At 36.0% G+C, this 19,691-nt stretch overlaps 1 protein-coding gene across 1 annotated transcript in view; it reads right to left on the minus strand.

Annotated features, from left to right (window-relative positions):
- Nucleotides 1-19,691, minus strand: part of Slc6a15 (solute carrier family 6 member 15) — a 45,084-nt gene that overhangs the window by 8,223 nt on the left and 17,170 nt on the right. The window contains exons 3-9 of the mRNA XM_013111929.3: nucleotides 16,436-16,593; nucleotides 15,912-16,038; nucleotides 14,287-14,468; nucleotides 7,949-8,059; nucleotides 4,067-4,308; nucleotides 3,773-3,965; nucleotides 685-877 (exon numbers count right to left, since the gene is read on the minus strand). Coding sequence (XP_012967383.1) covers nucleotides 685-877; nucleotides 3,773-3,965; nucleotides 4,067-4,308; nucleotides 7,949-8,059; nucleotides 14,287-14,468; nucleotides 15,912-16,038; nucleotides 16,436-16,593 — 1,206 coding nt within the window. The remainder of the gene's footprint in view (nucleotides 1-684; nucleotides 878-3,772; nucleotides 3,966-4,066; nucleotides 4,309-7,948; nucleotides 8,060-14,286; nucleotides 14,469-15,911; nucleotides 16,039-16,435; nucleotides 16,594-19,691) is intronic.

A 19,691-nucleotide genomic window follows, 5' to 3' on the forward strand; every position in this document is an offset into this window, starting at 1 on the left:
AATTTTACACATTTTAAAGCTATTATTTAGGTCTTCTTGGCAGTTAATATAAATAATAATGACCATATGTCTCAGTCCCCTTTTAACATAGAGGAGTAAAATTAAAAGAAGTGGTGTGTAGTTCCCTCGACTTCCTCTTTGAGGATCTAAATGTGACTTCTCATCTACTGTCCCAGTTGTCTGCTTCTTCAGGGTCTCTAGCCCTCTGAAACTATAAACTCCAAATAAGTTCTTTGTTCAGCTAATTACCGTGGACTCCACAGCGTTAGACAAGTAAGCAATATAGGATAAAAATAAATCTACTTTTTGGAAGATCAAAGTTTAAAAGTAGCCAGGCTGTGGTGGCACACACCTTTAATCCCAGCATTCCGGAGGCAGGCAGGGGGATCTCTGTGAGTTCAAGGCCAGCCTGGTCTACAGAGCAAATTCCAAGACAGGCTCCAAAGCTACACACAGAGAAACCCTGTCTTGAAAAAAAACAAAAAAATTAAATGTAATTTATATTATATGCAACATTTGTAGAACTAATACACTAAAATAATAATACCTACCATAATATTATTATAATCTATTATTACATCGATATTAATACAATCCAGCATATAACACTGTCCAACTGCAGTCTCTAATCTCTCAACAGCATAAATGGACCACAGTTCATGTTGAAAGTCAAAAGAATCTCACCAGTGAGTATTTCCTTCCGCACTTTGAATGTGTCCACAATAGGAGTAATGATCCCTTCAATGGTTCCAAACATACTGCCAAGCCCAAGATTTATCAGCATGAGGAAAAACATCACTGACCAGAAAGGAGATGCAGGGAAATGTGTCATGGCTTCTGTAAAGGCAATGAAAGCCAAGCCAGTGCCCTGCACAGCCTGCAGAACATAGACAAGAACAGCATTAACCAAAACCAAGTGCCTGAGATGCTTCTATTCATCAGTGAAGGTTGGAAAATCACTACGTAGTGCAGAGCTACTGCAAAGAAAAATGCTAACACAAGCTTTTATTCCTTAAGTTGTGTTCTCATTCCCATAAGGCAGATTGATGGTATTGATTAATCAAAGAAAGAAATATAGTTCAAAGTTGCTAAACAGAATATACAACCACATGGTGTTGCTTATTATTTCAAAGATCCTGGAAATATAAAGTATTAGTAAATAAATGATATTTTTAAATTTTTGTTAAAGTTTATGAACATATATACTGATTTATGGTAATAAAAACAAAACACAATATATATGTATGTAAATATTGCTGGCCTATGAAGTAGCTTAGTCAACTGAAAGAAAGAAAGCAGATAATAGAATAAAGGAGACAGATAAAAGAATACATAAAAGGAATTAATTATGAATGTCAATATTCTATTTTAAGAAAAATCAATTTCAACGGAAAAAAGCAAGAAACACTTTTTTGTTTCTTTGCCTCTCTCTCTCTTTCTGTCTCTGTATCTCTCTCTCCCTCTCTCTATATATAATTAGAAAGAGAATGAAAAGAATGTGGAGATGGGTGAGGGAGGAAGTGGGGAGGAGTTGGAAGGAGAAACTGTCATCAGAATGCACTGTTTGAAAACACCGCTTTTCCACCTATTGGGTTGCCCATCCAGCCTTAAGATGAATGCTTTTGCCTTAGCTTGTTGTGTCTTATTTTGTAGTGTTTGGTTGTTCCTTCTTGGAGACTGTTCTTTTCTGAAAAGGAAATGGAGAGGGAATATCTGGGGGAGATGGAAGGAGTGAAGGGAACAGAAAATGTAGTCAAAATTTATTGGGTCAGAGAAGAATCTATATTCAATAAAAAATGCAAAAAATGAAAACACATGGCTTCAATTAAAAACATTGCATGTGTATCTTATCTAAATCTTATGTTCTTGTATTCTAATGTTCAGAAAAATTGGATTAATTGATAATTTTCATAATCACTGAAACTGCTAGAGAAAAAAGTTAGGAAAAAACTCACAAAACTATAGGCATGCACAAAGACTTTTTGAATAGGACTCCATTTGGAGAGAAAATAATGCCAGCAACTTAAAAATTAGACATCATGAAACTAAAACAACTGTACAACAAAAGAAACAATCAAGACAGTAGACAGCCTACAGATAAAAGTTTGCTAGTCATACAACTGACAGATGATTGATATCTGCAATATACAATGAGCTTTAACTACTAAATAACAAGAATCAAACTACCCAGTAAATAAATGGACTAATGAACAGATAGTTTCCAAAAGATGAAGTACAAATAAATACACACAAAGAGCTCAACATCAGTAGCCATAGCAGAAATGAAAATTCAAACTATATTACCATTCCTTGTCAGAATAGCAGTCATCAAAAATATCACAGCAAAGACTGGGGAGATTATGAAGAAAAGAACCTTTTATATACCACTGGTAGGAATGTAACTAGTCCAATCTATATGGAAATTACTATGAAGCTTTCCCCCAAACTAAAATTATACAGCTGTACCATGCCTGATATCCACTCAAAGAACTCAAAGTTAACACATCACAGGCATCCTTGAACGTAAGTTATTGTAGTACTACTGACAACATCTTAGTCACGGAACCAGCTAGGTGCCCATCAACAGAGGAATAGCAGATGTGATGTGGTTTGTATACATGATGGAATTGTCTTAGTCCTAAAGGGCAGAGTCCCATCTTTTACAGAAAACTAAATGTAACTGGAGATAATTATATCAAACATATTTAGACTGATCTCACATGCTTTCTCTCATTTGTGGTTCCTAAATAGCGTGTGTGTGTGTGTGTGTGTGTGTGTGTGTGTGTGTGTGGTCGGTGGAAAAAGTAGCCCATTTATTGATTATGCTGTCTGATTCTTACCATTTAGTAGTTAAAGCTTTGCCTATTTGGTGTGTTTTCCTTACTTTTTCTAACATACACACATATGTTAATACATTAAACTAATACATACAGATATATGTATTAAGTTTCATATGCATTAAAGCATAAACTTTGCCTGGGGTAACAAAGAGTAGGAGGAGCTATAAAGAGGAGTGAGCACACGCAAGTGCACACACACACACACACACACATACACACATACACACATACACACACACACACACAGTGAAACATGTTATTATTTAAAAAGTGAAATTCTAAACTACCTGCAAGATGATTGTGCTATTTCATTTAAAAATTGATGAACAAACTAGAAATTACATTTCCTCTTCGAATTCAAAACTGTAATTATTTAAGGCTTCAGCCATAGTGCTAATGTGAGATATTTATGCTGAGTTCCAGGCATAGTTAACCATATTAGCGCAAGTGATTAATGGTCAATTCTGGCTTTCCTATTTGGCAATGTAAGTAGATAGCAACAATCAACAGAAGGACATTTATTACTTTTCCCCAATTCCTTGTTGATTAAAATGAATTATAGTCTAGGAAAAAGACATAACCAGAATTTATTGAACCATCAAAAAACCAAACATTATCACTCAATCATTCGTCAAAAACTCAGGAATGAAAATCTAAATTGTACTTTAAATTTTGTACCAAAATGTGTGTGGAAGGGACATTACTTTACTTATGGTGAGAGTGTATAGTAGTGTGATCCAATCAATGAGCTTGCTTTTTGAAATAATGAAAATCGTTGTAAGCAAACATACTCTACGAGATGCAGAGCTAGCTGAAAATTTTGGAACTGCATCCCCAGGCATTTTGCAACCCATTTTGCTGAGCAAGTCTTTGGATGATGCATACTTGAAGTGAATGATAACTGCTTGGCTGCTCAGACATGGCTTACTAACTTTATTTAGCTCATCCTCGATTTGACAGGAGTTGAGATGAAGAACAGCAAAGTCCTCTTCCTTTACTTTCTGGATGATGTCATAAACCAAATGATAATCTTCCGCAGTGACCGCTGAAAGGTTAATGTGATGGGGAACGACATCCCGACTGATGTTTCCCATTTTCAAAAGTTTCAAGATCACCTCCGAATTTCTGAAAAATACAGCAGAATGAGAATGAGCTCTCGGGCTCTTCGATGCATATTTTATAGAGAATTGTGCCATGAGAAGCAAATGGAAATTAATTGTCCATACTGTGAAATGCATTTTTCATTTACGATATTGGCTTTGAACCCTAGGACTGCAAACACCACCAATGTTGCCAGGACAGAAGTGAGAAAATTGATGAAGGACACGAGGACAGCGTCGAAGTGGCAGTTGTTGTCTCTCTTGTTGTAGCTCGAAAAGGCAATGACTCCGCCAAATCCCAGACCTAAGGCAAAGAAGACCTGAGTCGCTGCCTCTCTCCACACTTTGGGCTCCAGCATCATCTCAAGCTGTTTGGAATTAAAGAGAATAGACGTCAGTAATAAAGTCTTAGTTCTGAGCAACTCACTTCTATGGGATTATACTATTTCAATATGGACAAACAACATTCATGAATCCAGAATGTTACTTAAAATGGGAAATAAATGATCCCTAAGGAATAAGTAACTATTTTTTTCTAGAAAATCAACTAAGAACACAAGAGGAAATGCTATCAAGCCCTTACATGGTAATTTTCCACTTAGAAAAGAATTTTTCAGTGTTTTTAGAAAAATCGTAACAGGAGACTGTGACAGAGAAATTACTAGCCTTTCATAATTTCTCATTATACATCTTTCTCATTCTTTTCCAAAGCAAAATACGTCAATTACCAATACAAAATGAAATAATTACTCCATCACAGTTATCCCAAGTTTTTGAGTATTCTGCTAGAAATCTAAAGATGGAGGTAGCTAGTAAATAATTGGGATGATTGGACTGCCACTATGCCTTTCCATTGTTGTTATTCATTCATTTTAAAGTTTCCTGAAGTTCATTTTTTTAAAAAAAAGTAGAATGTATTATGAGTGTTCTGAATGTGCAAACACATTTCATGAGGTTTTGCATTCTTTGAAAAAAATCATAAAATCTTTCAAGAATGTAATAAAACAACTGAAAAATCAATATTATCTACAACTGATGTGGACCTCAATATATATATATATATATATATATGTATATATATATATATATAAAGTTCATTTCCAGCCACCAAAAAAATGCTTAATTGGTGTTTTTCCACTCACACATTAAGCTCAAATTGTCTTTATTGAGAGTACTGTCGAATGGGGGCGGGGAATAAAAATACGAATTGCACCAAGTTTCAGACCTGGGTGCTGCCAGTAAGACATAAAAGTGCAAGCCAAGGCAAATCATGGTCCTCTTAATTCTGCTTTTTCAATAGAAAAAGTAACAACAAAATTATCGCCATGGTATCAACCAAAGTCTAAGTGTCCAATATTGATAGTGTGTGAAAGACACAGATAAGCACTTTCCATGTTTTCTTTTCATTTGATATTCACAGGAGTCCATGTAGTTGTTGAATCTGTGATTTAGAAAAATGAGAAACCAACCTAAGGTAACACAGCATGTCAGAGGTAAAAATAAATAGTAATTTGTGACCTCTAAAACTACCACCTCCCTCAAATATTGGAATGTACTGCTTCAGTTAATTTTAATAAGCATTACATTCTAATAATTTATGAAGTATTTTTATCAAACATAGTGATTAGATGCATATTTTAGCAATCAACTAGTATGTAGAATACATGTCCAAACATACTCAATGTCTATCTTAGCTTTACCACTAGATGGCAGGCAAGAGTCATTTCTAAAGATTTCATTTCACCTGCTTCCAAATTCGGTTTTTCAAGCTACTTTGCATGCTTAGGTATTTTCTGTCCTACATAAACAATGTAAATTAAAAAGTAACTTACAGCAGCCCATGTTTTATTGATACTCATGGTAGACCTGCCCTTTCTAGGATGGAGATGGAAGAGGAAGGGATGCGGGTTAGGACAGGGATGGGTTGGGGGTAATGCAGCAGAGAGACTGGGAAGGGAGCATAGGAGGTCGAAGGGAAGGGCTGAGAGGTAAATTAAATAGACAAAGAAAGAAAGAAAGTTAAAAAGAAAGGAAGGAAGGATGAGAGAAAGAGAAAGAGAGAGAGAGAGAGAAACAGAGAGAGAGAGAGAGAGAGAGAGAGAGAGAGAGAGAGAGAGAGAGAGAGAGAGAGAGAGAGAGAGAGAGAGAGAGAGACCAAAAGGCAACGTGCTGTTTTACATTACAATAACAACAAAAAAAGGTAATTTGTAGTCAGGTGTGGTAGCTGGTAGCTCATGCTTGCTATCCCAGCACCTGGCCCAAACAGGAGGACTGCCATAGGTTTGAGACCAGCCCAGACTAAATCACAGACCCTCAGGGACTATAAATGACACGCTGTCTGAAAACAAACAAACAAACAAAAAGTATGTTATAATTATCTTAATCCTTATATCAACACTCTAGGTCAATGGTTCCCAACCTTCTCAATGCTGAGACCCTTTAATACAGTTCCTCATATTGTGGTGATCCCCCAGCCATAAAATTATTTTTGATGCAACTTCATAACTCTAATTTTGCTACTGTTGTGAGTCAGTGTGTAAATAATTTTGGAGACAGAAGTTTGCAAAAGGGATCGAGACCCACTGTCCTAAAATAAACTAACACTGTTTTATCAAGAGTAAAGGGTAAGTTAGCTGAAAAGAAAAGAAGAAAAGGGAAAGAAAAGAAACTAACATTTTAAAGGAGATCCCTAATAAAACTTAAAAATGTTAATTTATGCTGAAATTACATGCTTGATCGATGTAAACGTTTATATAAATTCTAAACTATGTACTAAAATCAAACTCCAGAACTGGTGACAGGCAAGTTGTGAACTCAGAAAGTAGTGACAGTTCAGAAGAATTTGTTGCCTTGAACTCCGGAAACATTTTCTTCAGCATGATGATTGTAAATCATTTTAGTCACTGAGTATATGGGGCTTGAAGCAGATTTTTATTCTAAGGTGGATGAAGCTTATGAATCTAAAGCAGTCTTCCACTGAAAGTTCTCAACGGCTCCAAATACTAAGAGGGCTTTCGGGCTCAAGAAGAAAAGCAGACGCCCACGTCAGCATTTTTGCTCCTACCAAATGAATACAAACTCAGAACCAGACATGCAAAGAACACAGCTTCTTTTAGCGTCTAATAAGGCAGCTAACAAAGAATTCCACAGACGCAAATATCTTCTGACCCTGCTTATAGGACCATGCTTACAGGACCACCCTAGCTCCACAATCACCCTCCACATACCCTCCAGTGTCTGAACTATTTTACCTGCATGCTATGACCTCCTTACCAGAGACTTAACAAGCTAATGGCAGGCTGAGATTTCACTTGGGTGAATCATGAGAACGATGCATGATTAAGTCTGCACATTAGTTATGAGTAACCCCGGTCAAGATAAACAGCAACATGCTTAGCCCTACTTAGAATGACAGCATGAGCTGCAAACCCTTTGTGAAGCTAATGGAAAATTTCCTGATTACGTGTACATGTCTAAAAAATTACCACACTTACCACTATACCTATGACTCCAGAAGGAGCAAAACATTCCCAAGAAAACACTAATTTTCTGTGAAACAATATTCTAGGAAACAGTGGGGCCCTTTCCCAGAGTCTGTGGATTTTAGATTATCTGTAATCTGCAGACACGGGAGATTAATATTTTCTTTAGTTGTTGTAGCCAAAAGATACTGTTGTTGATGTTTCAAATAATCTGTGATGAATCACTCAACTAGAGGTCTATGTGAAATGCAGATCAAAGTTTCCCAGACTTGTCAGCATAAAAACCACAAGCTATTTCATAAGTAGAGATTTTCTAATTTAAATACTGAAAATCTAACTCAAGACCAGAATGGTAAGTTTAAAACAAAATGGAGACGGATGTAATTGTAAATACAGAAAAGTCACTTTTCTGAAGCTGTCAACATACTATAGTTTAGAAGTCTAGTAATTTGTTAAAACAATTAGACCTTAAATATAGTTGTGGGTACACTTTTACAATAAATGTACTGGAAAATAAGGTACATACCTTAGGGGTGAACATGTGCCGGATGCCATCAATTGAACCATTTAAAAGGAGAGATCGGATTAGGAAGCATACTAGTACCACATAAGGGAACAGAGAACTAAAATACATGATCTGCAAATAAAGAAAATGGTAATAGGTGAGACAGACGAATGGCTATTCTTACAATTAAAACTACAACTCTTGAGAGTTTCTGCAGTGTGAGTAACAACATTAACAACTTCTAAAGTCACTTTTTAACAGAACTGTTCTTCATAGAGCCTTCCTTAAGATCTTATTTGAGACACAATTAAAACTATTTAAATTGATTAATATTGTATATATTTATGGGGTATAGCATAATTCAATATGTGCATAAAATGTTTAATAACAATTTTAAGATAATTAACATTTTGTTGTGAACCTTTAAACTCACCTATTGTAATTATTTTAAGATGCACAGTGAATTGTGGTCAAATTTATTCATCCCAGTATGGGACAGACTGTTAGATTTAGTTCTTCCTTTTGTCTTTTAGGTATCATTGTACACTTATTTCTTTATCCATCTCTTCCCTTCCCAGCCTCTAGAATGGCCACTCTTTTGCCCTCTACTTTTATGTAATATACTCTTCTAGTTAGCCAGACAGGAAAGCATATAGAATTTTTCTTTTTCTTACTGCATTTTTTCTCTTATGTTTCATCTGTGTTGCAGTAAATGATAGGACATCATCCCATTTAATAGATGAATAGTTATGTGGAGTGCACATGCACACACATATGTGTGTGTGCACAGACTTTTAAAAAAATACAAAATGCTTACCACTTACGCTATTCATATAGTAGTATTTAATTCTGCTCAGTGACTGAATAACATATCATTGTGTGTCTGCATGGAGAAACTCTGACTTAACTTCCCTTGAATTATTGGCCAAATATAGAGTAGGTAATAGTGTCGTTTTTTTAATGCACCTTTAAAAGCAATATTTAGGAAAGAAATAAACAGGCATAAACTCCCTAATAAGTTTTGGTTCATTTTTACACATATTTTATGCAATATTTGATGATGAGTATGTAAAGCTCCCAACACATTGAGAAATTTTTAGGCATTGTGTTCACTATAAAACCTTTAACATTTATTTCTGCAATGTTAGCCTCCAAGGAACTCAGCAAATTGCTATCACCCAAAGGAGTCATTTGACCCAGACATTCACTATTTCCTTAATATCTCCAGGTGGAGGTCTAAAACATGTATGAAACTTCCCCACTGGAAAAGCAAACTTCTGAATTTCTCTTTAAATTATGGCCCCTCTAATTCAGAAAGTTGCCTTGGCCACCCAGATATTGAAGTCACTCATGCCGTGTTGTTGAAGACAATCTGCAGTATACCTCAGCATCCCAGCTGTGTCACTTTCTGCTAAATGCTCCTTAAGATTTCCTAATAGCATTGAACCAATTGCTAATTGCTCTCTTTGCCCTGCACATCCTTAAATGAATACATTTTCCTCCTGCAGATCTCAGGCCCTCATGTCCTTACCTCCTGGTAAGGGCAGCAAGCTCAGCGTCTGTCCCTGCAAGCAGCAACCTCCTCTTCACTACTGGCAGAGCCATCCTCTCTCTGAAGTCTTCCTGAGCACCCTAAATAAGACTGCCTCCCCTTTTCCCCCAAACTGAATCCACCATCTGCTATCACTTCTGCCACAGTAGAGGTGACGACTTAACCTTGGGGATATTACCATTAGGTTTGGTTTTGTCTGTGGCAGCAAAGAGCACTGCTGAAGTTACCTTACTTGAGTTCTCTTGTGTGCTGTCCACTCTGCTGTTATATAAACTATGTGAGGGTAGAGGCAGGGTCTTCACTGCTCACTAACAGATCTTGAACCCCTGATACATGTGCGGACAGACAACAGCTATACAGTAAGTATGTGTGTGTGTAAAGGAAATAAAGGGAGGCTGAGAGAATAAGGGTGCTATTAAGCAGAGGTGGCCTTTGGTATAGCGAGCGTATGAATCAATAACTATAATGAACCTGCAATAGAAAGGTGATTCTTGTGTGTGCATCCTCTGTAGTCTATCCCCTGAAAATCATATTTAAACATTCCGAAGGTATCAGGTACAAATTAGTCCTATGGGTAGAATGTTAGTATATGAAAATCAATAGTTTAATAAAACAATTCTATCTTCATTAGTGAAAACAAACATTTTCAGTAACCTTAGATCGGCCTCTACTGTGATGATATGTTTTCACTTGTATTCCCTGATTTCTCCTTATGTGGGTGCTTTCAGAAGTGGGTGTTACTTTTCTGGTTATCTCCGATGACTTCCACATTCTTTATGCAAGACAGTTCCATAGGAGTCATTTGACTGTAGTTCTCCAGTTTTGAGGCTACCAAAAGCATGAAGTCCTTTCTGCACATTTCTTTAATCAAACTCAATTTGCTGCTTCATAAGTGACTTAGGAAGGACTTTCCTGATTCTCACTTGGTTTATTTCCTGCTCGTCTTTCCTCCAGCATCTCCCTGTTAGGTTTTCTCTGCATTGCAGAGATTTGGCATGCATGATTTTCCCATATGGAGTTTTCTAGAAATCTGATGGTGTTGTATGCTGAACTGATAAAAATCTTCAGATCTTTACAGTGTTTACTATATAAAGCCCATCGTTTTACCAGTTTCTACAGACACGTCCATGGCCACCAGCAACTAGCCCACATTTCTTGCTTTATGTCCTTCCCACTACACAAACTGTAGGTCAGAGTCACACAGGACTATGTAGCATCCTCTGGGATTAATGTATGCTTGATTCTGTGCCTGCAGCGACCTGTTTCTGATCCTTCTGGTGAACTTTACTTTAACCATGTTAGCATAGCCCCAAATTATCCACTTTCTGAAGCTTCCCAAAACTCAGGCTAATTGCAATGGCTGCCTCGTGCACATTCTCTTTGCCTCCATTGCCATATTCAATACAGCAATTATCTGCCTGGCTTCTTACATTATGGGCTTCATGAGGACAGAAATTGCTCCACTAATATCTACATTGATTAATTCAGAGCATACAGTAGGTCATCAAAACTACTGTACATTAAAATAAAAGAGAACTTATAGAAAGTTAAGGTTTCTTTCGCATACACAAAGTAGAGTATCCTTATTCTATAGTATTTTTAATTGTATTATAATTATGTGGTCCCAATTATTTCCATTTTCTTTAGTCAGTTCAATGTACATTTGTGTTCTTAAATAAACTAATCTGGATCTAGCGATAAGATTTTAACATACATTCTTAAGGAAAAAAACAGAAATAGTACAAGTTTATAATGTGAAAACAAAGTCAATATTCAAACACATGAATAGTACTAAGTATGCCAAACCCTTGACTATATTCTTCTCTAAGCAAAGAAAGGCTCATATATTCAATTATAAAATTCTAAGAGTTAAAAGAATGTATATTAAGCCACTCTGCACAAAGCATCTGCCTTGTTCTTAACACAAAGTCTTTACATTTATACAAACGGCTATATTTTATAGCAAAACTTTGTAACTTTGTATGAAGTTGCAAAAGAGTATTTGATTAAATCTGCCTGTGTATACCACAGACATATACATTGTTATTTGAAATCTCTTTCTTGTAAATAGCTATCTAAAACCCATGCATTGTACACATTACTGTTGTACCTGGAACTATTTTTACAAATTTGTGGATTGTCTCTGTTATGAGAATGGAAACTTCCTAAGTCCAAGGTTTGTTCCTTGCTAAACTAAATCAAATTCTGGTAAGTACCAAATATTCACTACTTTTGTAAAATACATAGATGAATAGATGTATCAATGAGCCTTTTATTATCTAAGAAGCAAATGTTATTAGACTAAAGAAATGATGTACATTCTTTTGTTTAATTTTGAGACTCCTTAGAAATGTCAATCAAAATACTTTTCACAGCAATTTCACTAAGTAAAATATTACCTTATCAACCATGTTATTATATAGGATATTTTCATGTTACACTACTAGGTTTTGAAAATATATAAAGTTCCCAATTGTTTTTCCCTTTATATTAAAATGCTTATTATAAACATTCAGAAGGAATCTTACTTATGAAGACTTGATCACCTGGCTTTCGTTCTGTGGTTTATTAGCTACTTAATTCAGAATAGCTAACATACTCCTGAACTTATCTACTTTGCTTTGAATTAGAGATGAAAAGTACGACTCATTTGGCCTTTAGAAACAAGAAAGCAGTGTTGCAATGTATTCAACAGAGTATGCATTAATAGTGAACAAATGCTAACAAGAAACATCACCCCGGAGCTAGAAGCAAGTTGATAAAACTGCATTCAATCTTCTATTCCAGGGGCAAAAATTTCATAAGACGCTGGACAAGGGCTCATAGAACCTCTGAACATAGCCAGTGCTGCTCAGGTGTCTATTATGAGAACAATTAATTTCACTGTCACCAAGCATCATGCCTAAATGGTTTTCTTCATCTGAGGATTTATTATCACTTTATTTCCTCTATAGCCTGGAACTGGGACATAGTCCTGGTCTTTGTGGGTTTGCTGCTGTGGGTTTATTTCTTGTGATCACAGACCAACAATTTCTCTCCTCCATCACTAAGGTAGGAAAATAAAAGATATCAGAATTCAGTGCTGCGGTTGCATTTTGAGATATGTCACTCATGTAGGTTCCAGTGAGCATCTCCCACTCTCCGTCCTGTGTCTATTTGCATGTTGAACACACTATATAACAAATTCCTTTCTTCCAGGTGGGACTTTCCAGTGACAACTCGTACTTGCTAGACCTCCAGCACTCTTCTCTACCTAATGCTTACACAATTCTTCATTTGGAAGCTTTAGTTTGATTGTTTAATAGACACATAGAGATTTGCACTCATCCTTTACAATTCCTCTCTCTGTTCACCTCACTCTTACATACTAAAGAACTGTGTTGATTTAACATTCGTATCTTTTCTCGTGTTCCTTACAGCTGAATTTTGCCCCATCTGTACTGCTAAATCACTTTTGGATAAGGACTATGGCTTAGTGGAAGAGACACTGGATTTTATTAGAGCATCTAATACAATGTAACACATGTCTTGTTTCAAATTCTGCCTCAGTGTTACCCTCTCCCCCTAAGGTCCTCTCCTGGAAGAGTAAATCACAGGTACTTCATAACTTGTACTCCATTCTACTGATACATTTTTATTGCATGATGTCAAAGGCAAAACAGAAAGGTACCACCAATATCACTGGGAATAACTCTCAAATATTCTCATTGGAAAAGTTCTTAAATATTTGAGGTGATCGGTAGGCTAATTAGCTTGTGTTGATTATTAAACATTTTCCTCAAAGACTGTGACATTAACCTTGTATTCCATACACATATACAATTGTAACTTGTAAATATAGCATGATGGAAACTAGCATATTTTTTAAAAGAAGAAATTATTCTCTAAGTGAAAATAACACACAAACTAAGATAACTTTAACAAACTCGATCATGACAGTTTTTAAATATCTACAGCCAACCAAGGATGACTTGTCCTCCCACACAGACACTTCACTAGCATTTATATGCATGTGATTAGACCTGGCTTAAGAACTTATTCCTTTATTTATAATGCAATTTCAATGTTCCCTACATAGTCAAGGTGCACTCAACCAAAGCAGTGTCTAAAATTACAAAATGGTTGTTAAACATAGCAACATTTATAAAAGTTTTAAATATATTTAGTTGTGTTAGCTATTATGTTGACTTATTCATATGCAAAATAATATAGCAACCACAACAGTAATGTAAAGATCAGGTAAACTGTGATTTACAGTATACAATGTCATCAGTAATGTTACTAAAATGGAATTAGTAGGAAGTAAAAGTGAACTACACCAACTTCTGCCCACTCTCATCCCCAAGCCCAAGTCATCATTTGATGGGTATAAATATGATACATACTAAAAAGCAGCATAGAGTGGACCACACAATCCCTGAAAGAAGAAAATAGTACAAAACCAACAAATAAAAAAAGTAAATTATTCATTCCATCACTTTCCATGACTGGAGGTGACTTGTAGTCGGAGGACTATCAGATGATCAACAAATAATGAAATGAACAAACTTTTAAATATTGAAGGTTTTTTAAAAAAGACTTTGCTCAAATCAATAGATATTATGATATTAAATGTCACTACAAAACACTTGGCTTATTGTTTATCTGCTTTTCTAAGACACATTTTTTAAAGCATCACTTTTGGTAAATACCTAGAATGAAGGTTTACAAGCAATTTGTCAGTTGAATTTTGGGGTACAGCTGCAAGAGGATGGCAGTACCCATGAATGGAACTTAGCAGAACCAGGAGGGATTCTAGCATACTAACTTTTCCTGATGACTGGATGCCTTTGATCATGGCCAGACAAACCATGACCCAGGCAGCCAACAAGCAGACAGTCATCTTCCAGTTCAAGCCTCCACTTTCTGAGATGGAACTGGTGATGTCCAGTGCTTCTCTGTACCAGTAATAGGTGGTGGCAGAACTTTTGTCACATTCTGGCTCGATATCTGTTGGGGGGAAAGAAGGCAGAATGCAATAATCCAGACCATATATGACTAGTTATGTGTTTTGCTGAGCAAGCCTATTACCAGATTCCCCAGGGAAACATCAACCTGAAAACAGTGGTCAAGTTCACAATGAAATACAAAAATTTAATGTTCGAAAAATCAGGAATCAGAGATCCTCTTTGATGTCTATTAAGAATTCCTGAGAAATATGTGAACTTCTTATGGAAATAATTAAAACAAGTAATTTACATTTCCCTTCCCAGACTCATAACATACTAACACAAAACAGTCAAATTTGATAGCTTCTGGTCAAAGGAATTTTGTTGAAAACCTGAAAGAAATATCATGTTCTGTTAATGTAAAATCAAATAGGATTTTCAGAGTTGCTGCATGAAAACTAATGTTAGCTATCATACTAGCAAAACAATATTTTCATACACTGAAAATTAAAATGATAATATTTTGTGTATACAGGATTAAGTAAAATATTTTACTTGTTCTGTTTTACTTTCTTAACTGTGGCTAATAGGAAAATTTTAACTTCATGAATGAGTTGCATTCTATAGAATGTGGTTCATTTTCTAAGATTTTTTTATTAAAAAGCGAGTGGGGGTGCACAGACTCCAGACTGACATCTGGGGAACCTGCATGAGACTGAATCAGGCCCCCTGAATGTGGGTATCAGCTGGAGGGCCTGGGAAGTCTATAGGGCCTCTGGTAGTGGAACCAGTATTTATCTCTAGTGCATGAACTGGCTTTTTGGAGCCCATTCTCTATGGAGAGATATTTTCTCAGCCTACATGTAGGGGGAATGGCCTTGTTCCTGCTTCAAATGATGTGACAGACTTTGATGATCTCATATGGGAGGCCTCACCCACCCTGAAGAGTGGATGGGAGTGGGATGGGGAGGTCAATGGGGGGCAAATGAGGATAGGAGGGAGAAGGAACTGGGATTGGTATGTAAAATAAGATTGTTTGCAATTTAAATAATAAATAACTAAAGGAAAAACTACAAAACAGTATTACCAACGGTATAAAAAATGGTAAGTTCAATTCAAATCATTGTTTTCCTTCCCTTTTGTAGGCTTTAATGAAAATGAGGCTTCCCTGGGGGTATACAGTGTTTACAACAGAAAGTTTGCAACCTTAGAGTCCTTTAGCTAAAAGCCTTATGTGCACTAAGTTAATCTGAAAAAATAAGTCAAATCATATGAGGTTCTTTTTATCTCTCTGGTTGGGCTGCTCCTAATATTGAAGCAAGCAGCCATTACAAAAGCCAAAGAAAATCTGTTATGAAGCTCATTAAACAAGTTTCATTTAGTTTGTTTGCTTTTGTTTTGTTTGCTGGTTCCCACACTCCAGTTTCTAAAAGGCAAAAAAGAAACTCTGTGCCTTTGCTAATTTTTATTGTTCAATATAAGAAGACAATAGAATGTGTCTTACAAGTATGAGATGCGTTTTTCACCAGGGGGCACTGATCCCAAGGAAGAGGTTGTTGAAAAGATTGAGAAAAATAAAACAATGTCCAGCCAATGATGACATTGTAGTAAAGAGCGACAAAGTAGCACACCTGCAAAAATAAATAAATAGATAAAAGAATGTAGCATATCTTGCATCCTCTGCCACTCCCTTTAAAACAGAGGGTTGGAATTCACTCCACCTAATAATATTTAAGTCTTGATCTAATATTTTTCTCTTATCTGAAGACGTTATCTTTTCTTTAAAATACTGTTTCTTAGTTGAACATTATTTTGTTTGTTTTATATTTTTTTCTTTTTATTATTCTTCTTTCTTTTTAAAACAATCTGAGTTGAACATTAAAAATACATTGCAAGATCAAGGAGATATAGATTATTTTATCCCAGGAGCTTCTAAAACGTGAAACAAAGACTTGGAGATTACAGAGATGAGAATTATGTCATTATAAAACAGCACAGGTAAGAACAAAGTCAGGGGAGGAAACTTACTACACAGCTTGCGAATCCAATCCCACCCAGTTTAGGGCTTATGTAATTCCAAACCCCGATGCTGCCTCTCCGAATTCTTTGACCCACAGAAAGTTCCAGAAAAAAGAGGGGGATTCCTATTACCAGAAGTAGTATTAAATATGGCAAAAGATATGCACCTAGAGAGACAAGAACAAACAGAACGTGTCATATTTTCAATAGTCATAGTAGAGTATACAGTTAGTCTAATTATTTCAAGAAAGACAATATCTGAGTTTTTCCATTATACACATAGAGGTCTTTGAGAAAGTATAACTGATTTTCTTTAAACTTTCAAAAGTTTGATCCTGGATTTAATCGCTCTATGAAAGCCCACAATTCAGCTACATGGCTCCATGACTAGATCCCTTGCCGCAAAAGTCTGGTGACCTGGATTTGATTACCTGAACCAGAGTGGAAAGAGAAATCTGTCCTGAAACCTCCTCTAATCTCTGCATGCATGTTCATGTCTGCAACACACAACACATGCCCCACACACAAACACACATGCAAAATACTAGACAAGTTTAAAATGCTTAAAAAGTAGTTCATGGTAGAATAGTTCTGTTTAAAAGGGGTTAAAATAACCCCACTTTCATTTTGTTGAAAAGGTGAAATAGCTTCATTTGAAAATAAAGGATAAGTATTTCTGTCAATAGACTTCGCAAACTCAAATCCATCTTCACACAGCATTTATGAGGTTATTTACTGAATACTAACCTAAACTGCATTCCAAAAGCTCGAAGTGAGATCAATGGCATTTGACAAACTAAACCTTTTTGTATTCTAAGAAAAAGCAATACCAAAGAAGAGCAAATACCTAGTGTGGAAGACAGAAAAAGAAAAATAAACAATTTCTAACAAAGATAATATGGTTTTTTCATATATATCACATGTAAAAAGATCACTTCAGGATTCATATGCTTTTTGTTTTCTAAAATTATGAGGAAGGATGCACACAGTGCTTGAAAAAGTAAAACTAACAAACTTTGTAACTTCCATCAAAGTGTATGTGCTGCTGTATCTGTGGCAAAACACCCATATTTAAGGAAATAACCATTTTTCATCAAAATCCCATGTAACTAACAATTCGCAATGCAACTGAATAGCTGAGCAATAAATATCTTTCTTTTTTGATTGATTGATTGAATGATGGGATTAATAAATTACATACAGACATTTCTATATGAAAACATTGTAAATGAGTGTGAAATGATCTACATATTGGACTTCATACATTCAAATTTTTGGCAGATATCTTAGCTCTGGGTTCATTGATAAATATATCCGATCACAAAGAAGTAAGTTGGAGAGTGACAAAGCGGGAAACTCAGTGTGCTCTCTGTCCTCCATGGGTGCACAGGAACACTTATCTACACAAATGCATATGCAGACCACACACACACACACACACGCATGCACACACACACAAATGGAGGGTGTTACAACTACTAGCCTCATTTTACATGTGTGGGAACTGAGTATGAAGAAATGAGGCAGGTACAGAAAGGTCACGTGACTTGAAACAAATGAAAGAGCCCGGTTTCTAACTGTCAGAGTGACTGCAAAATATGAGACAACCTCTGCAGCCTAGGATTTATTAAGCTTGGCACTGTGTGGAAAATGTAATATCTACATGAGTCAGCTTGTGTTTTTAGACCTGTTTTTTATTTGTGTTATTCAGAAAATGCTTCAAATGATTCATGAACAAGGAGTTTTAGTTCTTTTATGTTTGACTAAGATATTCCTCCTGCAATACTGCTCTCTGTTTTCATTTGTAGTCAAGAAAGCTGACTCTAATCCCAGGCTGCCTTCATCCTTAGCAGGAAGTTCAATAAGTTGTAGAAAGTGAAATGTCTCAAAATAAGAATTTCTACCAATCTTAGAAAATGAAATGAACAGTGAAAAACTAATAAAAAAAAGCAAGCCAGCCAGCAAGAAAGCAAACTTTCTTGAAAAACAACCATATGCAGGTACTAATGTTTGACACCATAAATAATTCCTATGTGATAATATCAACTTACTAGGGAATTACTGTTTTATGAGCAAAACATAGTATGTGGCTCACTTCCTGTAAAATTGAATTCTTAGCTCTCAGACAAGTCTGTTAAATGGCTTTTTCCCCCCAAATCTCTTACTGTGTTCCTGGTGGAATTATCTAACCATCTCAAATATACTTTAATCACCACACTACCTTGGAGTTTTTTTTTTTTGAGTAACTACAAAAAGAATTGCATATGAATAATTCTATTCAGTTGACACGGTGTATGGAGATCATAATTACTGCGAAATAAAACCTTATTTGTTTTCAGCCAACCAAACTATCACACACCAGAATAAAATATCAAAATACTCTTTATAATATTTGTTGATAAAATGTTCCTTACAGAATATGTAGTTGTGGGTTTGTGTATGTGTGGGGACAGAAGTTCACTGACGTGTACGTGAGCATGTAGAGGTCAGAGGTCAATTTCAAGCATCTTCCTCTATCAAAATACACTTTACTTTTTGGGACAAGGTCTCTCACTGAGACTGGCACTCACCGATTTTGTTTAAGTGGCTGCTAGCAAGCTCCAGGGATTTGCTTGACTCCCTGCCATGAGCATTAGGGTTGCAGATGCATGCCACCATGTGGGTGCTGGGAATCCAGATTCAAGGCTTCAAGCTTGCATATCATGTGCTTTTCCTACTGAGCCATCTTCCCAGCCCAGAATATGTACTTTTATCCAGACTTACTTTAACAGACTTTATATATGCATATATTATAAATTTCAAAACAGTTGGCCTTTCTCCATTTTTCCCCTTGAGCTAGAAATTGAGTCTGTGATTGCATGTGTGTCAGAAAATCATTTTACTCTTGAGTCACATCTAGAGTTCTTTCAGTTTTTTTTTTGTGTGTGTGTGTGTGTGTGTGTGTGTGTGTGTGTGTGTATGTTTGTTGGTTTGAGACAGGGTTTCTCTGTGTTACAGCTGTTGCTGTCCCAAGCTGTACAAGAACTTACTTTGTAGACCAGACTAGCCACAAACTCATAGAGATTCACTGGCCTCTGCCTCATGAGGGCTAGGATTCAAGACATGTACCACCACCATGCCCAGCTTTTTCACAGGAATTTTATGACAGTTTTATTCATTTTATGACAGTGGTAATTATGTGCCCTCTGTACATAGTAAAAGTGCTAATGATGATGACACTATTTTCGTTTAAAATTAAGAGCATTCTACTTTTTACAGTACTTGT

The sequence above is a fragment of the Mesocricetus auratus genome, unplaced genomic scaffold (genome assembly GCF_017639785.1).
Source record: "Mesocricetus auratus isolate SY011 unplaced genomic scaffold, BCM_Maur_2.0 Super-Scaffold_100011, whole genome shotgun sequence".
NCBI classification, from domain to species: Eukaryota; Metazoa; Chordata; class Mammalia; order Rodentia; family Cricetidae; genus Mesocricetus; species Mesocricetus auratus.